The following is a 21,852-nucleotide window of genomic DNA, read 5'->3' on the forward strand; positions in this document are numbered from 1 at the left end:
CCCTCTGGTGAGACCCCTGACAGATTTCATACAGGTCAGTGAACAGCTGTGTGATGCAGTGAGCTCACTTACTGCCATACGGGGTACACAATGAACCAGGGGATCTAGAAAGTAATTATCTCATTACCTCCTACAGCTCATGAGACTGGGCTTGAGCAGGTGGTAGGACAGTCTCAAAATGCCCGAGTAAATGCAGTAACTTTGGCAGATTGTTTGAGGCTTTTAAGGGCACACCAATCATACAGATTGTGGAAAAAATGTTTGCACACAGAAGTCTCTGGAAGCATTAATATTACTTCCTTCCCTTTTCCTGATTGTTTTATGTTAACACATCAATTGAAATCATTACCAAACATTAAGTCTGTAAAGACCAAGGCAATAAAAGTATGCATTCGCCTCAGATGAATTCTATCTATTTTCTTTTGCACTAGAGAATACAGGGAAAAACTCCATATGACTGCAGAAGAAACATTTCGGATATTAGTGTGTAGTTATGCTCAGATTTGTGCTCTCTGAACAAATATGCTGCAATGTACAGCATTAAGGGCACAGTGAAAACATTGTGCAAAGGTATCACTTGAAAAGAGCAGCACATAGGACAGCTAGAAGATCTGTATAGTGTCCAACACTGTCTTTGAAAAACACCCATCCAGTGGCATACCTGGGAAGAGCTCACAATTCTTCTTTTGTCTTTGCACCAGTCCATACAGAGAACTTTATTTCCGTGGCCCTTCAGGGTCCTTCTGGTCTTCATCACAAACTGGCCCAGTGCCTCCACACGCTCTGCCACCTGATGAACTGCAAACAGCAGATGATTAGGGAACCTTGCATTGAAGTTCTGCCACAGAAAACCTTCGCATTTGTGAGTAACGTCACTTAGAGGAATTAATCCAAGAAACACGAGCCTATATGCAGGACAACAAAATCTGCCTCAGAACTAGCAGATGATAAAACCAAGGTGGGAGGTGTATGAATATATCCACCAAATAAAGATATGGATGAACTCACTCACAAATTGAATTCCCGGGCTGTAGCAGCTGAAGCACTTGCACGCTATCGTTTCCAAGTATAACTGGAAAATCAATTACTCACCCCTTTCCTCCCTCTCACTGACTGAGGGAAACCCTCAGTCTGACTGTGGCTTGAAAGAGCATCCCCAGCCTAATGCATACCCTGAGGTGCTCAGCAGAACTGAAGATCACTGCTGTATCTTGAAGGAACAAATCATACAAAGAAGGGGATAAGCATCAAATCTCAGAAGTTTTCACTGTAAAATGCTTGTTCTGGGTGTGAGACTCAGTGTGATACAGGTACCAGCTACCAGAGACCTCTTGCTATGCCAGCTCTGCTGGTGGCCAAGGGAGTCCTGAAGGCCAAGACACAGCTCTGACTGCAGGGAAATGAAGGTGATCAGAGGGCCAGAACACCTCTCCCGTGAAGAAGGGTGTTGGGCTTGGAGAAGGCTCCAGGGAGACCTATTGCAGCCTTCCTCTACTTGAAGGGAGCCTACAAGGAGGAGGGAGACTGACTTTTTACAGGGGAAGACAGTGATAGGAAAAGGGGGAATGACTTTAAACAAAAAGAGAGGAAATTTAGATTTAGATATTAGGCAGAAATTCTTCACTGAGAGGGCGGTGAAGCCTGGGCACAGGCTGCCCAGAGCTGTGTGTGCCCCATCCCTGAAGGTGCTGGAGGCCAGGCTGGATGGACTCTGGGCAGCCTGGTTTGGTGGGTGGCAGCACAGCAGGAGGGTTGTAACTGGATGGGCTTTAATGCCCCTTCCAACCTAGGCCATTCTATGATAATAGGATCCAGTGCTATCCCATGTCATGTTTGCCCATGATGAAAGATAATATAACACAGCTGCTGCTAGCTAAGGGGTCAATGCCTGACTCAAATCTTTAGAAATAAACGCAGAAGCTCACATGCTTTAATGAGCTGGCAGATGAAATGTTAAGCTTTTCAGAGCCTTGCTCCACGCCTTGTGGGACAGGTGACTGCTCAAGAGCAACGTTGCTGCTTTACCCTTTGTCACTTTTCTAGAACAGCTGCAGGCGTCCTTCATTTAAGATCAATCCCTGGCACAGGGTCAGGGGAGAAATTTCTGCCTAAGGCAGAGGCTGATTTCAAGTAGTTTAGATTTTTAAGAGTTGTCTTTCAAAACCACCAGCCCTGTGGGCTGTGCCAGAGCAATGCTCTGCCTGAAATCTCCGCTTGCCCAGCCTCCCCCAGCCTGGAGCCAAGTACTGCCCACCATCCCTGACCATCTGACCCTGCTATTCCCAATAAGAGGTCAGAAACAAGTTTCTGAGAAACTATTCTATAGGCTTACTCAGGAAAAAGTACATTTTCCCCCTACTTTCACCCACTGAAACCTGCTCAGTGATCCAATCAGAAGACACGAACACACAGGACGGGAGGTTATTATGGCAGCTGGAAAGACACTTGTGTCCAGAACGTATCTGAAAAAACAAACGTTTCACAGACAATAGCAAAGTGTTTCCATTATGTCAACACAACTGAGACTCTGTGGAATTGTCTGGTTTGGCTTTTACGTTCTGTGAGGACGCTTATCTCCAGCCACAGCCATAATAACGCTGTGCCCGCTTAGCACAGGTTTCAGACTCAGATAATTATTTTGAAGCGTTCTCTGACATTGTTTCAGGAGAGTTGAAAATTATGCACTCAGACAAATAGATCGGCTGCAGCCAGTAATTAGCTCGAGTGGTTTTACAAAGGTCCAGATAAAACACGCTATTTTTATAGAGCATATGGTTTGGCCTAACAGGAAGTGGGGATTTGATGCAGATATCACTGGGTCTTTGATCTTTTCTGTGCTGGAAGTCCTAATGATATCTTCTGGCCTTAAAACGTTATGGCTCACTTGAACAGGACAAACTGCTTTATTTATACCCCAAATTTTAAGTGATAGAATTGAGTCCCTAAAACTGTAACACTGTGGCTCAAATGCACGTTTGGTATTTCCTCTTTCTGTCCACATTTCTAAGAGCTGCTGTTCCAAACCCACTGAACAAATAAGGGCAGTACCAGTTCAGCCAGCTGTTTGTTTTGGGAACCACAGAGGGAAGGTCACAAATGAAAAAATGCAAAAGATACAATTTTAGATTGAAAAAAAAAAAAAAAAGAGAGAGAGAGAGAGAAAGAGATGCTTTATTCTGTGATTTATAACTTCTGCAGAAATTGCTCTTGGGGATAACTGAAGCACAAAAAACTCTGAGACAGAATTGAGAAAGCACTGCCCTACGTGAGTGTAAGGACATGGAAACCACATCATGGCCAAGCAAGCAGCACCTTCCAGTGCAAGTTACAGATTTCATGTATGAGAAAAGAGGAAAATATCCTACAACTACACCATCATGTCCTCTTACAGCATCACTCCAACCATGCTTTCCTGAGCAAAGGTGATTTTAGTGTATGCCGAAGGGTCTGTCAAAGAGAGGCCCCGCTGCTACTGACACAGCAGTGGTGCTGTATGGATGTGACGATTTAAAGCAATGTTTCTGTAATTAGGCCATCCCCCTTTCCTTAATGATTCCTACTGACGGGGTGTAAATTATGACCATCCACTTTAGACCAGAAAACGCTCTATTTACTGCAGACCAAAAAATAAAAAAATAAGTCCCTTTTAATTCTTCCACAGCTGATATTCAGCAATTCTTTAGGAACCGACGCTCCTTAACAAGCTCTCTGGTGAAATCCCGGCCTCGCTGAAGCACCTCCCCGCCAACTTCCCCGGGGCTGCCTTTAATCTTCGTTCCATCCCTAAGATGCGCGCAGTACCGCCGCGAGCAGCGCCCGGGCCCGGCGCTCCCGGGTCTCCCCCCGCCGCCCCCGGCCCGCCCCGCGCGTCCTGCCCCGCACGGAGCAGCCCGTCACGGCGCCCCCCGGCAGCATCCCGGCCCCGGCCGCGCCTCTCCTCCCGGGGCGGCCCGCACCCTTCCGCCCGCCGCCGCCCGGCCCGGCCAGGCCGCGCTCCCCGCCGCCCCGCCGCCCGGCCCCGCTCACGCTCCACGTCGTGCAGCTTGGCCCGCTCTTCCTCTAGCTTGCCCTTCAGGCTCTCCGCCTCGTTCTTCAGCGAAGCCAACGTCTCGTTCTCGTGCAGCCCCTCGGTTGCCATCTTTGCAAAGGAAGCGGCGAGAGAGATGAGAGGGAGGGAGGAGGAGTTTGCTGCCTGGCTCTCAGGGATGCTCGGAGGCTCCTGCTGCCTCAGCAACGCGCCGGGGCCGGGCCCCCCCGCACGCTGCCGCCCCGCAACACAGCGGTCCGCTGCTGCGGGTGCAGCCGGGCACCCAGCCCTTCCCGCGGCCCCGGGGCTTTTCTGGCTCAGAAATACATGGCAGCGGGGTTCTGCTGCGTGCCAGAACGCATTTGTACCGCGACTTTGCACGCGCTGTGAGGGAAGGTTGTAATCTTTCTGTTCTTCAGCAAAGCCTTCAAAACCACCAGCCCTGTGGCTTCAGCAAAGTCTTTGACTGTCTCACAGCATTCTCGTGGAGGAAGCCCCTGCACAGGGACCTGGATTGCCGGGCTGAGACTAACTGCATGCACTTCAACAAGACCAAGTGCCGGGTCCTGCATTTTGGTCACAGTAACCCCATGCTCCACTACAGGCTTGGGGCAGAGTGGCTGAAAGCTGCAAGGAGCAAAAGCATGTTGGGGTGTGAGCAGACTGTGGTGGAACATGGGCCAGCAGTGTGCCCAGGTGGCCAAAAAGGCCAGCGGCATCCTGGCTTGTGTCAGAGAGCACAGCCAGCAGGAGCTGCAGGTCTCCGTGCACTGGCACTGGTGAGGCCGCACCTCGAGTGCTGTGTTCAGTTTGGGCCCCTTTCTGCAAGAGAGACATTGAGGCTGTGGAGTGCATCCAGGGAAGGGTAACAAAGCTGTGAAGGGTCTGGAGCCAGGATTAGGGGGAGCGGCTGAGGGAACTGGGATGGGTGAGTGTGGAGAAGAGGAGGCACAGGGGAAACCTCGTTGTTCTCTACAACTGCCTGAAAGGAGGTTGTGGTGAAGTGGGGTCAGCCTCTGCTCCCAGGTAGCAGCAATAGGACTAGAGGGAATGGCTTCAAGTTGTGCCAGGGGAGGTTCTGAGTGGATATTAGGAACAATTTCTTCTCAGAAAGAGTGTGCACTGGAACAGGCTGCCCACAGAGGAGGGACATGGTCTAGAGCAGTCACAGACATGGGTTGGAGGCGATCCTATTGGTCTTTCCAATCTCAATGCTTCCATGATTCTAAGAAGGAAAAAAAGCCACTGTTCACCTCAGTGCCGGAATGCAGTTTGTCTGGATTAGCGCAGCCCGCTCAGTTCCATCGCTCCCTCACAGCCTAGGGCTGCAGGTGACTATTGGGATGGCTCCTGGGCCCATTGGGCAGATGGAGCGGTGTGAACCCTTCCTCCTGCTGTGTTCTAAGTACCTCAGTTTTGTGACTTTTTTTTATCCTAAAATCAGCCCCCTCTTTACCCCCTCCTTATTTGGGGCCTTCCCAGCTCTCAAAAGGGACTAGTTTCCAAAAATCCAAATGCGACAAAGAAGCCCCAGCTTGTTCTTAGTGTGAGTATAGGGCACAGCTCCATGCCCCAGCAGTCTCTGCTCACAGGCCTATGGGGAGCATGTGCTCTGGGCACACAACAGCTGTAACATTTCCAAAGAAAGGACGTGGCCAAGCAGCCTTGCAACTCTCTGTTCCCTGGGAATTCCTTGAAAACGTCCTCTTTTTTCAGCAATTGTCCTTGATCTACACGGAGTAACTTTGCTCATTTTGACTCCCATTGTCTCCTTTTCACCAGAACACAGACAATCCAATGGCTGGCTATTGTTCAACCTGGAGAAGTTCCAAGATTGGAATGGGAGATAATAAAGTAAGGGTTTGCAGCTGTTGTTTGGACTCCGGGCACATCCTGGACACGGTACTGGGCTTGGAGAAAAAGAGTCTTTTCCCACACTGGCTGTGTGGAATGCGCAGGCAAAGCTGCTGAGCTTCCCACTGTCATCATGGAGGTTGAATTCAGGCCTAGATCTGGTCTCATGCTCCAACTGTTTTACAGGAGTGGATTTCGCAGCTGGAGAATCAAGCAGTGAACATATTTCCAGGCTATGGGAACTACACATTCAGACTGAGACTTGATACCACTCCTGAGATAACAGGGATGAGGAGGGAAGTCTCTCCTGAGAAGAGAGAGCTGTAGAAGCGTGTGATACTTGGCAAATATTTTGTGGACCCAAGTTAGCTAATACTATCATTAGCTAACCATGCATAATAATCAAACAAGTTAGAGTAAGGCCATTTGGGAGTTTTAAATAAAGCAGGCTTGGGTTAATTTAGCGGATAACGTATTACCGTATCAACTTCAAAAGAAAAAACGTGACCATTTAAGAAGCAATCAAGTATTTTTGTTCCACCCTTTTCATAAAGCTAACCATACTGAAGGTGATATATGTATACATTAGCAATTGCCTAAAATTTTTTTTAGTTGTATATAATTTCTTATCACAATATTAGAATTGACTACATTTAATCTGAAATAGCAGCTCAATCTGCAGCAGTGGATAAAATACAGGTCCCATGCTGGCTTGGCAGCAGTGCCACTGTAAGACTGGGATGCGCAGGCAAAGCTGCTGAGCTTCCCACTGTCACCACGGAGGCTTGCGTTCTGATTTCAGGTGAGTTTCAAAACACATCAGCACAGGCCAAAATGATGTGAAAACATCCTGTATGGAAGGTATGGCATGTGGACAAGGTGGAAAAGGAGCAACTAGACTTTGCAGTGTCATTTTCCATTAGTGGTACAGTAATGGCTGGCATATAAATTGTTTATTGCTGTCACTTTATACTGACCACCAGCATTCCCCAGAAAGATGACCACTTCCAAACTGGCTGCTGTGTGCTCAGAAGCAGGGAGCTGCCATGCTGCCCAAAACTAGGACAGGTTTGTGTAAGACAGCTTCTGTCTCTGACTCTTCCCTACGGAGCAAAGGCAGGCTGACCCTTGGCTTCTAGCAGATCAGGACAATTTTGAGGTAACCACTCTGAAAGCAGTCTGCTTTATATGCAGCATCACTCTATGGAGCTGCTACAAAGAGAAATGTTCAGTCACCAGGAACTGTGTGGCAAGAACAGTCATTGCCACTATGATAAACCTACATTCTGAACGTGGCAAATACATGGAGAATACATGTGAGGAAGGCAGCACTGCTCCATCAATAGGAACACTTGGGAAAATGGAAGTTCTAACTGCATCACAGATCGCTGCCTATCTCAGAAAGTAGGCATTTATAAATAAAAAATAATAAAAATTAAAGTTAAAAAAATAATAATAAAAAATAAAAAAAAAGCTGATCTTTTTTAAAACTGTAAGCTAATTTTCTAGTACTTTTTTTGGGAAGACTAAAACTGCATGCACACTGAATTTCTATTGATTAGCACCGATTTCCACAATGTGCAAAACCACAGAGGGAGAAAATGCTTTAGTGCCAATGGCACCTAATAGAAGTAGGTTGATCTCAATGCTGGAAATCAGCGATTTCTAACTGTTATCCTCTGCATATATTGGTTTTAGGGAAATAAGAAAGACTGGCTGATAAAAATGCATATGTGCAGCTGAGTCCACTTGGCATCTGCAGTTAAGAAATGCAGCGCAAATGAGAAGCTGCAAAAGGCTCGGCTGGTTGCACACAATATTATGCATGCCTATGCACAAACACCAGCACGAGCATGGCAAGGACACAGTGTGCACTGTGATATACACCAAAGGATACCCTCAGCTCCAAAAAAAGTTTGAAAAAAGGATGCTGCTTTCCTAACTGCATGCATTTTGGCACTGATGCAAAGAGCTGTTTTCTTTTTTTTTTTTTTTTTTTTTTTTTTTTTTTTTTTTTTTTTTTTTTTTAAAATGTTGTTCATAAAATAAATATGTAGAGGCAAGCTAAAGCCAGATCTATGAGAAAGGCTGGGATCCTACTGCAGTGCTAATACAGCACCTAGCAGGCTGTTAGGGACTGAGGCAATTCTTCCTGAAGTCTCCGTCTGCTTCCACTTAGCAGCTGTTTCTGGCAGTAGCAGTCTAACTTCCACATTGCAAATAATGAGGAGAAAGTTGCAGGAACTTACATAGCAGACAGCCAGTTTCCTGCTGCTCCAGTTGTGCACTAACCAAGTCATGCAAAACGTACTAGATAAATCGCTATTTATAGGCTGCTGGCCAAGAAAGACCTGAGCAAAGCAGCAGCTTCAAAGTCATGAGAGGAGAATAAATAGGGAAGCAACCATCATTTGTCTTACAGTCACTGCATCTAAACTTCCTTCTCAACAGTGTGACAATGACTGTGCTACATCCGTCAGTGAACTGCACACATCTGCAATCAATGCCCTCATCTCCCTGCCTTAGTGTATTTTCTAATCACTGCTAGTTAATGATTCTAGCATTCCTGCAGAGATCACTTCATCTGATGCTCAAATATAACACACTGTATTGTAAGCTGGTCAATTATGGTTGTAACCAGTTCTGGGGAAGGAGAGGGGAAAGGCATCTATAAATGCTGTTACACAACAGTTCAGGAGGATGAAACAGTTACTCCAGTGTTTCCTACTACAGCAGTGGTTTATCACCTCACCATAATTGCTGAAGATCAAAAAGTCTCCAACATCATCCCTACTTCATGTGGGTATTCTGGCAGGACTTTCTGTGCTGGTCCACAAACAGACAGAAGAACCACCACTGCTATGCAGCCTTTCCTTGCTGTATCTTCTTTGCATCTACCTCCAGCTCCCTCAGACTCCTCACCCAAGTACTGCAGACAGCATACCAGACAACAAGGTTTCAGACTGGGGTGGGCCATGCATAGAGCACTCCAGTTCTGTCTGAGGAGAGCTGAAACAGATCAGCTAACTCCAATCCCCCAGTCTGTGCTGAGTCAGCTTGTTGCAATAGCTTTGTCTTTTAAAAATTTCATTCAAGGATGACACTCAAGATCATAGGCTAAGCAGACCCACACACGTATACCTCAGAGCCTCGCTCAGATGGGCACATGACACATGCATAGCTGAAGAATGCAGTGCCCTAGGGAAAAGAACCTCATGGCCACTTTCCAATCAAGAATCAAAAAACATATCCTTGAACCCAGGGTCACATCTGTTTCAGGCTTATGGAATAATATCAGGTGTCTGCAGAGGTGTTTATTTGAATTAGAAGCAGCCAGTCTTCAGGCCTAGCAATGCTTGCTTCTGTCCAGAAAAATCCAAAACAACAGACCATTAATACATCCAACCCCTGCCTTTTGCAGTCTCTTCACATTCCGGCTGATATAATCGATAACATACCATTTCCACACATAGTGAGCAGTAGCTGAGCTGTTCTGATTTGATGTAAACAGCCCTAAGGGGCTTCTCGTTGGAGCACTTGTCACATGGACCAAACACAATCGCTAAGAAGGTCTGGTCACACATCTCTGCGTTACGGGAGAGCTGAAAGAGAGAAGAAAGAAAGAGTGTGTTCCAGTGCAGCGCAAAGCTTCGTGCTGCTTCTCTGCTTAGACAGCATAGAGATAGCTGGAGGCTGGATAATCTCTGACTAATCTTTTGAGCTTAATGAACAACCACTGCGTGCGAGGCAGTCACATGATCTACAGATTGGAATTTTATAAAGAAAAAGCAAAATATGCATTCTGTTATAATGAGCACTGATTGCATGCTGTTGTAATGTTCACTGTGCACACTGATTAATAATATGCGTGACATGCAGATCCTCAGTTTCTGTGTAACTAATGCCATCAGTGACCAGAAATGTCCAGCAGCTGGATTTGTGAGAAATCTGAGCTGATCAATATTTGTTTTTTTTTCCCCACTGCATTATTAAATAGTCAATATGATGTATTTTTAAAGCTGACAAATGACCTCGGATTCAGTTGGCAGCCATACATTTCATACATTGTTCTGCTTGAGCAAAAAGTGATGATTTGGCACTCTGAACGCTGGGTCATTAAGAATCCCCTTTTTGTGCTCAAGCCAGGCATTACAATGATCAGAGCACAACAATCAAAGGAGAGTTAGAAACTCCTTGAGTCAGAAAAACAAACAATAATATCACTGCGACAATTTCCTCCTTACTTTCCATGGAAAAAATGTAATATTTCCCAGTTTTTAAATGAAAGCTTTTAAAATTTAGATATTTATCAGTATTTAGCCAAATACACAGATAATGAGTTTATGGTTAAGAGAACAAGCTATTAAAAAGGGAAGCAAAGTAAATGGAACTATGCTGATTTCAGACTGTGTTTGGCTGGATAAAAACATAATACAATTTTATTCTGTGCAGTTGCCTCCATTCAGCTGCTTATCCTTACGTATTTCAGTGGACTGCTTGAAACAGGCAACAACAGGAACTCAGAAATCCTGTCAAATCATCAGAAGTTTCTCTGTTACATCCAGGAGTTGTGTGCCTTCATCCCAAAGCGTGCGTGAAGAAATCTGCCCTGACACAAACTGCACCACATTAAGCTGAAATCCACACGGAGCTTTCAGCCAGCTATATGCAACCAGGGGGTTCGTATCCCATCGGATGAACGACAGTAAATACGCCCTGAAGCTTTTAATGCATTCTTCTGCAAACAGTGAGCCCAAGTCCCCAAGCTGCTGCTCTTCCAGGGACCTTCCCTGTAGTAGTTTTTCCAATAGCACTGAAGTGTCTACAACAGCGGGGCTCAGTTGTGCTAGATTCATAAATCTGGATAACAGGCTTTTTAAAGGTTGCATTAGAAGTATAAAAAACATCAACTAATATGCTACAATGAATCTTGTTGATAAATACCCCAAATTGCCTACCTTTTCCAACAGCAAGAACCTGGAGATTCTCAAGATGAGCAAAGAAGCCGTGTGCAACTGCCACGCGGATGGATAACCTCCCTATTAAGGCTACTTAAAGGGTATTTAAGGCTCAGCCTCTCCAGTTGTGTCCCTTCAGGTCAGTTACATACTGACAACCATAATTGAGAGGCTTTATTTCAACTGCCTTCCTTTCAGAATATAGAACAGAGAATATAAACTATTAAGCAAAATAGATAACGTCTGCCCATTCCATGCTGCAACCATTTCTTGATATCTTTCAAAAGTTTAAATATACTGGGGAGATGACTGGCTCTTGTGTTTTCCAACTTACCAAACTGATATTCTAATAGATGTTGAATTTACATCATATTCTTAAAGAAAATTCTAAGTCAAAAACCGAGTGGTGACCATGCTCATCCTTCCTTGGATGTATGTCTACTATTCACTCATTTTAAGACAATAACTTGAAAAATCAACAGGATTAATAACTGCTGCTTTCTTGGATTTTTTAAAAACTTAGGGGAAAGCTATGAAAACTACTGAAAAATTTTAGAAGTGCTGAAACTCACATCTGCTAACCCATCCTAATTTTTTTAACCCAAATACTATGGAAATGCAGGACAGAAAATGATCATCTGTGCTCAAGGTGGCAGGAAGCACAGCAGTCACACACCTAAACACATTCCATTAAGCACTTTCAGCGCTTTCCGCTGCAGAAGGATCATCATTCTGTACTTTTCCATTTGAATGAATAGCTTTCTCCTTTCGTATCATTCTAGGAAGGATAACCTCAGAAACGCCTCTTCATGTATCTGCCCTTCACTAATACCACTCCTTCCAAGAAGGAAAACAAAAGACAGAATTCCGTACCTACACACTGGCTGAAGACATTAACATCAAAAGCACAGTAAATTTCCTCTCAAACTCACTTCTCAAATTGTCAGAACAATTCCTCCACCAACAACTTTTGTCATACATACATACACACATACCTTCAGACACCTTGTGATGTCAGTGCAAGAGTGCACTGTGCTTTTTCTCATTCCTTGTCAGGTGACATACAGCTCCATATGTGTAAAAAAGGCCATGTGCAAACTACAGCAACTAAACTTGCTCTCACTGAATCAGTATAGAAATTCACCAGGAGCAGCAAACCATTCCCATAGGAAGATGCACAGTGCTGCAGCACAGCAATCGGATCAGTAAATAAACACTCAGGGTACAACACAAGGCAGTATCCACCAATGTTAACATAATTCCAAGTAAATTGTTAATAACTGTTTACTGAAAATATCTGCATCACTCGGAACACTAGAAATTGATCTAGAAGCTGCTTTATTTAACAGATAAGAACACCAGCCTACCCACACATCTCCAAATTCTGTACTTTTACAGCTTTTGAACAAAACATGAAAATGTTCCTCCATATATTCTTTATGCATCTCTGTAGTTATCTCTATGAATATGACACTGTTCATAGTAAATATCAAGGACAAAATATAACAAAAATATTCTTCTTTATATTTACAACTTTTAAACATTATGTAATACAAAAATCAAATGTCTCTTCCAGTAATATTTAAATTAACTAAGTCAATTAGAATCCCTTCAATATTTCTAAGCTTTAGTACTATATTTCCACAATAGCCTAACCAGAAAACTAGCAGTATGTTCTTAGGAATTTCTAATGACAGCCATCACTGCAGTGCACTGCATGCAAGGTGCATGCTGATTCTCCAGTTGTTCTGACAGGATCTAGTATTAAAGAAAGTTGTTATTCTTTGGTTCTGCCTACAGGAATCAAGTTGAACGAAACAAAAAGGAGACCACTTCTGTTTCTAAGGATCCTGCAATTTAAAAATGCAAGGAATTAAGATTGGTTTATCAGTAATTTCAGACCATAGCTCCTACTCAGTATCTGAACTAGGGGAGGGAAACAAGCAAAAATGAATGGGAGAAAGAAATATCCGTACATAAGTGCATACTCAGTGTACGTTCCTAAAGACATTGCATTAGAAATGGAGCTAAAACAGGACTCCTGTTTTTTAAAGAAATAAACTTGTAATTTGGATCACAACAGGAATTTCATATCTGACTTTTCTACTCCGATAACTGATACAAAAATCCAGATGCACTGCAGAGAACACAGCTGAAATCTGCCTACAAAAGAAGAGCCCAAATTACTCCCCTGGCTGAAGAGCTGTCTGCTGTGCCTGAACTATAATGCACACAGCCTGAGCGAGCCAAGCCAGCATTCCTACAGAGACAGCGTGTGTTTATTACAGCAATGCTCTTAGACTGACCTCAGCCCCCCAGGTTCAATGTAGCTATCTGTATCAAAAAAAAAACAAACAACAAAATACATTAAAAAATCCAAACAAATGTAGGAGGACTTTCTATTCCCTTCTTTACAGTCCTCTTGCCAACTTTCATGAACAACTTACTTCACGAAAGGAATAAAGGCAGTGAAAGTATAGAAGGGTGAATACTACTATCAAACAAATTCAGTAGAGCACAAGACAACAATGATCCTGGGGAAAAAAAAAATATTTTGGTACAAAAGCAAATCAAGGAAAACTGTACAGTATATTGATCCTAGCATAACCTTTTCCCTATGACTAGTGCTTTAATGTTACTGACAGAGAACCAATGTAAACTTGTCAGATAAATTCTTTCCTCAGGTTTGGACTAAAAAACTGTGTGGAATTGCATCCAGCTGATGTCATTATTATAGGTCTGTAAAGAAGAATGAACAACAGTAAAAAAAAAACAAACAGAGAAGGAAATCACAAGCTGAAATGATTCTTATTTTTTAAGTCTTGACTTTAGAACAAGATTTTAATGGCTTAATTCATGGCAAGCTTCCATACCATCCTCCAGCAAGAGGAAGGAAGCATGGAAGTCTACTTGTCCTTATTCAGTCTCAGAGAAAATACCAAAGCACTGGTTTTACTAAACCCTTGTGAGAAAGCCAAGTTTGAAGCTGCTGGGGACTTGTATCATTTCTAAATCATGTGGAGAGGGTGTGAAAGGAAACGTCACTTGAAAGTGGTATTTGGTATCAAGCATCAGCTGCGGTCCGTCCTCGCGATTGTTTAGCATAGCCTGAAATGACAGCAGAAAGGGTAAGATAACAGCGTACTCCAATCAAATAAAAAACATCGCTTTTTCTCATTGCAAATTTTGCCTTCGTGTAATTTTAAGGAATTGAGTGCAGTCTCCCAGTGAAAAGCTGAACAGTGCAGTCATTACTTGACATACAGGTCAAGTATAAATACGTAGCTACAAATACTGTGCGTTTGAAATACCCTGTAACTTGAACATGAAAGAGAAGAGGTGCAGCTCTTACCTGGACTTTGCGAACAAACGACGGAGTCACTCTTTTCTCAAAATCATCTATCGGAGTGTATGAGTTGAGGATCTTAACTATCTGCTCAAATTACAACACACTGTTTTAGTATGTTACAAAAAGTGAAGAAAGCATTAAAATGCCACCTTCATTGGTATTTAATTGAACTTTATGTAAGAAATTTTACAATAAAGTGAGAATTTCAACCTGGAACCTAATTATTTCTTGCACACATGATCACTGCTGTGAGTCGTTTCCAAATCTGTCAGCAGGATCAAGGAGATGCGGAACTGATAGAAGAAAACAACAAAAATGCCTCTAACAAAGCAAAAAGAGATAATCATTGTGGAATGAAGTGAAATAGAACAAGGCAGACAAGTATTCACCACAGAAGCAGTGAAAGCATTAACAGTTGGAAATAAGGAGTTAAAAAATCGAATATAACAAGGGGTGATGGAGAAAGCTGACAAATGTTGTTTTTATCAAATGAAAGGCCAATAGCTCTTTGCAGCAAGTTATGTTAGCAAGGTTGGTGCCAGAATAAAACAAATGGTTCATTACCTGCACAGTGGAAAGCGATGTGCAGTGTTCACATATTTCTTTGGCATCATCATCAGTGATCTTTTTGACCTGAAGGAGCCAGGCTGCTTGAGACAGAGGCTCTAAAGTTTCTTTGGCATTGCTGCTTTGAAGATTCTTGTCTTTAAGCCATTCTTCCAAATAGCTGATATTACATCTAGGTTATACCACGAACAGACAACAGAAATGTCAGGTCCCTTCTGTCAAACAAATTACACTGAAGTCTTCTAGAGAAGCAATGTTCCTCCAATTCAATGTTCACATTCATACAGTTTAAATAATAAAAACCACCATTCCTGTACATCATAAATATCAAACAATTAATAGCCTGCTGATTTTTAAGTTTAATCTCTTGTATACTTTAATCCTTTTAATTTATTCACTTTATATATTAAAGGTCAACCAACAGAAAGCAAGTTAGTAGCTTAGCTGTTACAGAAGAATCAGAATACCAATATCTGCTAGCACTGGCAACTATATCACAGCACTGTATATGTTAAAAACATTAACTTACAGCTAAGCTTATATAGGACATTAGAATAATCTTTACACATTACTAATCAGACTAAATTCTAGAAGTTACAGCAGCTTTCTTTTAGTAATATTCTGAAATGGGTCAACATTTGACTGATTTTCTTTCACCTTAGCCAGCAGACTGCCTAATGGAGAAGGAATGAACTATGTGTATTTTGCAAGAACTGTTTGGAACGTAGGCTCTTCAAGATTATAAGATGGATGACGTCTGACCTGAACCCTCAAATGGCTCTGTCTCAGTGCTTTCTTTTCTCATGACAGAGCACAAACAGTGCAAGTTTGCTTCTATCTGTCTGCCAGACAGGGGATGCTGTACCTGCTTACTCTACTAAGAATACTAGTCATCATCATGAGCCAACAAGCATCGGAAGAATGCTAAACACTGGACTGACTTCGAGCTCTCTACTGATATTTTCTCCATTAGTGTTTCCCTGCTGTAGTATGCTAAGCACAGAAAGCTTAGCTGGTAAGGCAAAGATGTATTTTTTCCAAAACAGTGAAAAACAGTTGGCTGCTTCCAACAGAATGGTCACAGAACATCCAGTGACACAGAGATAAAGGACTAGGTTACAAAAAAATGTTAAACATTCATTCTGAAGCAACCACTTGCTGAAAGCTTCCTGGCTTTACCTTATCTGCATTCCTTTCCTACAAGAGCACATGTCCTTGCGGAGGAGGAGACTATTGAGGGTGACCGCTCCAATGAGAAAGAAAAGCTGCTTCACCGCCTGCTTGAGAAGCTCAGAGTCCAGGCCATTCTGGCACATCGTACTATAAAAGTAGCTGAGTTGCTGCAGGATAGATGTCATTGTGTAGGTATCCGTGTCATCAATGCTAGAGGAACGTTTACGGAACCCTGTAGGTTTCAAGCCAGAAATTCCCTGGAGACTTTCGTATTCCAGCATACCTGGCACTGAAAGACAACAGAAAATAATTGCAAGATTATAGGAGTCATTCCTATAGCTCCTCCCAGTTACATTAACTTAATTCTTGAACAAAACATAATTTCATGATATTTTAAAATTTAAATAATATTATATAGATAGAATACCCAACAAGGGCTTCTGAATCACACACATTTTTAAGAAAATAACTTTTATTTTTATAGAATTTTGGTCTTTTTGAAAGCATTATCCTACACAAGGAAAGCATAGAGAGGAGAAAGCCCTTCAAGGATATAACATTCACATTTAAGCGTGCAGAAACATGCAGGCAGCTACTAGTGTAAATCAACAGGAAGAAGAAGTCAGTTCCATCCTTTGCCTCCATGCATAGGCTTTACACAAGTTCTTCATAAGCTACATTTATCTTCAATTGGACTTCTGCTGTCTTACCGATCATGTGCTGAATGTTATTCTCCATTACAAGAATGAATTGGTGATAGATCCGAATGGCCAAATCACTGAGAACTTGTCTGTACTCCGAGAGATCAAAATGCTTCAGGCAGTTCTTATTCTGACGAGGGGTATTGTATTTCATAAATTCCTGTATTACAGTGTAAAAACAAATATTAGAAATCACATAAACATTATTCTTGTAAACTGGTATTATGTACTAATGTATATATTAAATTATACACTCTATCTCTGGCCAAACAGTCTCAGAATGAGTCAGAGCATCTGCTAACTTCAATGGATGCTCCTAATTCTGAGCTTCCTTTACTTGTTTACCAGTTAATGTTTAAGATTACCCTGTTCTAAAAGATTACTAAACTCAAAAGAGAGGCTTGCACATATTCCAGTGGTCTTTGGAGCAATTCCTAGATTACTTAAACAGAAAATTAAACTTTTTTTTTTTTAAATCAAATAGTTTACAACTCTATTTTCAATATCTATTATACTGACTTTTCATCAGGAGAATTCTGCTTTCAAAAATATAGACTGGATGCTAACTTATGTGAAGTCTTAAGTGTTCATTTCAAATACAGGTTAACGCTTGAAAGTACTGGATTCAGACTTCTCCCTCCTGTCAGTGTTAAATTACAAACAACTGTTATTTATTACATTTAAATACATTTCTCACTGTGCATTACATGTTATCAATGGAACCACGAGGGGGAGTACTGCTGTTTAGATTGTGCACAGTTACTGTAATTCCAAGTTCTACTTGTTTTAATCCTGAGGAGTGCATTCTTACTTATTCAATTTCATTCAGCCTATATAAGTTAACAAAACATATTAATAAATTATCATATAGTAAGAGTTTGCAATTTAAAAGAGTCTTGGATTCCAGGATGAAACCAGCTTAAACAAGCAAATGCAGCTCAGATTAAGCTCGTGTACAAGAATTCAAATTACTTAACTGTTATCATGTTATGTCTTCAACTAACCTCAGCACTTTCATGTTCTGATTTCACTTTATCAGTTACTTCTGTACTGACTTCTTGTATGTGTAAAACATGTCACCAATGCAAAGCAATACACATCCTGAAGGAACAGCGTTGAGTTGGCAAATAATTATCTACTGACTATCTCTGTCCATTTTACTTACTGAAGTCTGACAAAGGTAAAGCAAAGAAATTATTTGATGAAATCATTCCTACCTCTTCCCCACTGTATTGCTTCAAGCAGTTAAGAAAATAGTATGTATTGGAAAGCCAAAAAGACAACATCTCAAAATCTTCTGAATTTCCCTGAAAAAGACAAAGCAATCTTATTATGGCATTGTCATGAAGTTAATTTCACTTCAAAACTGAAGCTAAAGATCACTAGATCGAGCTAAAGATCACAGAATTAGCAATACCACCACCTATCTACAGAAAAAGAAACACAGCACCTGAAACGTGCCAGCTATACAAATCATTCTGGGATTTTTTCAGATGAGTGAATGTATAGCAAAGACCCCTCTTTTACTCATTAAACGCAGTTCAAGTCTACGTAAGGGACAGGCTAAAGACATCAGTCTGACCCGGTGTTACACATTTCTATCTGCAGCACTGCAGTGCATTGGAGGCCTTCCTGCCAAAGCACGAACAATGTCCACACAGAAATGAAACTGAACTATTTGTAAGCACAGTTCTAACTTTGCTTTAGTATGTCTTCTTTTTGTTAGATACACACACACAAGCTTTTCTTATGGGTAAAATGTGGTATAAATTTGTGGATAAAATATAAGCATTTTCTACACAACAAATGCAACTGCTTAAAGCGCAGTTCATTCCTACCAAGCGCAGTTGATGTCTTATTGCATCACAAATATACAAAGCATTCACATATCTGAATTTGGATAAAGATGTTAGCATATTCAGCACAAGAAACCTTACCTGTAGGCTTCATAAGGATCCTACTAATAACACCAAAAAGATCGTAACTAATAATAATAATTATTTGTTATAGGAATACTAGCAGATGCAAGTATCAGTATTTCCCCGGTACTATGTATGCATCTTATAAACTTTACATGAAAATCAAAAAGTAAAGTACAGCCAAATATAATTCCTACCTTAACAGCCTGTTTTATACCATCAATGGTTACATTTATGAAAGATTTCAGCATGTCAGCATCATTCAGATAATCTGCATACCTCACACACATGAATAGGATGTGAGCTGGAAGGCCAGGTATCATATTGACAACAACTCCACGTGGCTTTAAATCTGCATAAAGGAGAGTCATCAGGTTCATTATATAAAAATACAGAGCTTTAATGCATCATTCTGAAAAAGACAAGCACCTTTAGGTTCATTTCTTCAGCAATGAGCCACTTGATAATTGTTACAGTGATGAATTGCTCCTTACTGAAAACTTGTATAATAGTATTGCTTTGCTCATGTGAAAGCATTAATTAAGCATTAATTAACTCCAGAAAATAAGGAGAGCATCGCAGCAAATTCTGGGCTATAGCATGCTATGTGAGATAGCATAGCTTCAAAAATACACTGGCCTGTATTTAGCTATTTGTAGTAAGGCCCACAATTCCCTGGCACTGTGTGAAGACACACCTGCCTTCACAAATAAGGTGACATTCAAATGTTGAAGTAAGGTTGAAGTAGGTGAGGAGGAAAGGAAGAAGTTACTTCCAAGTAGTAGTTAATAAGAGTATTGATGTGCATGGAGAAATTGTTGGAGTTCCCACTAATGGCAAGCTAATGCAAGACTGGCATTGTGAAGCGACTCGGAGGAAGAGCAAAATTCCCTTACAAGGGGAACTCAAAAGTACAGTTCTCATCAGTGAATGAAATTATATGCAGAGGACAGATAAGATTAAGACACCACACATGGACAGACACGCAGTGACTTACAGTCTTTGTAGATGACTAGGGAGAAAGTAAACTGAAGTTCCAAGAGCGCTCCTGAGACTTACAGCTTTATCAGTGAACAAAGAGTAAGGAAAACATTAGAGTCAGAATTATGTAGAGTCAGAGATAAATCACTTTGTATTTGAAATGATTGTCAGTAGGAAAAAAAAGCAACGTAGCATCTCCAAGTTGTGCTGGTGGGAAGAGAGTGAGATAAAGCCAACTTTGAACAAAAATGAAATATGGCATCTTGTAGTTTGCGCTGCAGTGTTGTGCTCTATGCTGAATATCACTGAAGAACAATAAAATTCCGAATGTTACTAAAATACCGAGGATCAGATTTTGAACAATCCTTTCTTCATCCTCTCTTTTGTACTCCATCATTCCAATGTACTCTTTGGACAAAGCTGACACAGAAACTTCATTGCCTGTCAAACATAAAGCAGTATGAACAGCAGGTAAATTGCTAAGTCATCATTTGTGTTAGAACAAACTATTGGAGAAAAACAGTTCCTCTATGGTAAAGAGTACAGTGCCCGTTCACATGGATGTTGTTAAGTTACAGTTCCAAACATTGAGTTAAATAACATTCATATTACTTATGTGAATAGTCTCAATGGATTCAGTGGAATTACTTACATTAAATAAGGAAAACAAACAGCAGTGGCACACCTCTGCCTTAGTCACTTCTGCATCCTTCTGAAGCATATTCTGCGGTAAAGAACTACTTGCTGCATAACAACTTTGTACAAATTTACTTCCTATCAGTAACCATCTGCCACCTGAATGCCAATGGGAGGATATACTCATCTGCAAAGCTAACATCCTGTTGGCTGAGAGACAGTTTGTGTGAGGGTGTGTATTAACTGTTGCTGTCAGAGTCTGATGCCTCTGAATGAAACTTTCTCATATGGTCTAGGTCCCACGTATGCCCATTATTTAGCTGGAAAAAAACCACAGGTTTTTATAAAATTTCTGTTGATGGCTTCCTGAGGTTTTGTGTCTCAAACCCTTCAAAGCCTACTTTTTTTTTGTTTTTGTAAAACTACTTTCAGTGAAACACAGACTGAACATTCAAAGTTATGAGAAAAGGTGATATAACAACATCTTACCTTTTTCAATAGTCTTGGTAAGAGTTTTGATCTGATCCTCCAATTTCTTTATTATTCTATCTTTCATGTCTAGTTCTTCTTCAAGGTCCTATAATAATCCAAATTGGTGAGTTCAGAGCAATGGAAATAAAGAAATCCCTTCTAGTGCTACATGATACTGTCACAAAAAGAGCATTACAACATATTCTACATTGTGCCGAAGAAACACGAAACCTTTGTACCTTTCTCATCCCCCAACAAACTGAGAAAACATCCCGCCCATACCATAAAATCATGATTTCTTTCTTTTTATCCTGTATTTCAGTACAGTTTCTTAACGAGGATTTCATTTCCTCACCATGTTTTCCACAGTAAGCCGAGTTGTTTCTTGCTTCATCTTGCTTTTTACTTCAGCCTGGATTTCATCTTGCTTCAAACCATTGCTCAGCCCCTCCATTTCTTGGGTTATGACATTCAACCTCCCTTTTTCTTTTATGTCCATTTCATTCTGGATCTCATTTGTTCTAAAAACAGACAGGAAGCGTTGTCTTATACTCTTCCTCTGTTAAAGCACAATCACATCATGCTTACCTGTTACAGCTGTTAGCTGTACTCTGTTACAGGGTGAATCATACGTTGGATGTAGAACTTCAACTGTGAGTTTGTTACTCCCAGCCCATGGCACTTCTTACAGTATGAGGGAGAGGAGAGGAGGAAGAGGAGGAGAGGGGGAAGAGGAGAAGGAAGCTATTTACCGTCTTAGTGTTCTGTCCCCTTCTGGCTCATGATGCAGCCGGTTAGACATCTCTTTAGCAATAAAATGCAAAACGAAAGAAAAACAAGATTGTATTTGCTTACTGTTCTGTATTAGTATTTAGTAAAGCTTTTTCTTAAGCTCGTAGTTTTATTTAACAAAATGGAATGATGCCATATAACGTATCAGAAAATGTTCTGATTACGCCACACAGAAGATTTTATGTGCTAGGGAATTCTGATACTATCCACTTTTTGCAGCTGGCAGTAAAACTACTTGCAAACTAAAAAAAGTTGCCTCAGAGGACACTACAGTTAGAGAGACACAGAATCCTCAGCAACTGATGTTTTCCTGAACAGAGAAGAACTCTGAAACAAGCAAATTAGCGGGAAGTTTTCCTTCTGTCTCCAACTCTGATTTTTTCACTCCTTGAATCTATTTCATGGACTACAACTTAAGCTCCAG

General features: G+C 41.5%; 2 protein-coding genes across 6 annotated transcripts in view; both read right to left on the minus strand.

Annotated features, from left to right (window-relative positions):
- The window catches only part of GNB5 (G protein subunit beta 5), a 30,187-nt gene extending 16,387 nt beyond the window's left edge, over nucleotides 1-13,800 (minus strand). Inside the window, exons 1-4 of one of the 2 annotated variants that reach the window (XM_042824115.1) lie at nucleotides 13,713-13,800; nucleotides 9,340-9,483; nucleotides 4,027-4,138; nucleotides 662-798 (exon numbers count right to left, since the gene is read on the minus strand). In XM_042824115.1, coding sequence (XP_042680049.1) covers nucleotides 662-798; nucleotides 4,027-4,138; nucleotides 9,340-9,483; nucleotides 13,713-13,739 — 420 coding nt within the window. In that variant the 5' untranslated portion in view covers nucleotides 13,740-13,800. Of the gene's footprint in view, nucleotides 1-661; nucleotides 799-4,026; nucleotides 4,198-9,339; nucleotides 9,484-13,712 lie in introns of those variants that run through there. The other variant, XM_042824114.1, reaches the window with a different exon arrangement.
- MYO5C (myosin VC) overlaps nucleotides 12,161-21,852 on the minus strand; it is a 30,623-nt gene continuing 20,931 nt past the window's right edge. For 3 of the 4 annotated variants that reach the window (XM_042824111.1, XM_042824110.1, XM_042824109.1), the window contains 11 exons: nucleotides 21,389-21,440; nucleotides 20,992-21,157; nucleotides 20,655-20,742; nucleotides 19,872-19,970; nucleotides 18,746-18,900; nucleotides 17,847-17,936; nucleotides 16,639-16,789; nucleotides 15,935-16,217; nucleotides 14,753-14,927; nucleotides 14,192-14,272; nucleotides 12,161-13,947 (listed from right to left, as the gene is read on the minus strand). In XM_042824111.1, the coding sequence (XP_042680045.1) occupies nucleotides 13,795-13,947; nucleotides 14,192-14,272; nucleotides 14,753-14,927; nucleotides 15,935-16,217; nucleotides 16,639-16,789; nucleotides 17,847-17,936; nucleotides 18,746-18,900; nucleotides 19,872-19,970; nucleotides 20,655-20,742; nucleotides 20,992-21,157; nucleotides 21,389-21,440 (1,493 nt within the window). In that variant the 3' untranslated portion in view covers nucleotides 12,161-13,794. Of the gene's footprint in view, nucleotides 13,948-14,191; nucleotides 14,273-14,752; nucleotides 14,928-15,934; nucleotides 16,218-16,638; nucleotides 16,790-17,846; nucleotides 17,937-18,745; nucleotides 18,901-19,871; nucleotides 19,971-20,654; nucleotides 20,743-20,991; nucleotides 21,158-21,388; nucleotides 21,441-21,852 lie in introns of those variants that run through there. The other variant, XM_042824112.1, reaches the window with a different exon arrangement.

Source organism: Centrocercus urophasianus, unplaced genomic scaffold (genome assembly GCF_019232065.1).
Source record: "Centrocercus urophasianus isolate 14NV4802_14NV808 unplaced genomic scaffold, USGS_Curo_1.0 seq_23, whole genome shotgun sequence".
Lineage (NCBI taxonomy): Eukaryota > Metazoa > Chordata > Aves > Galliformes > Phasianidae > Centrocercus > Centrocercus urophasianus.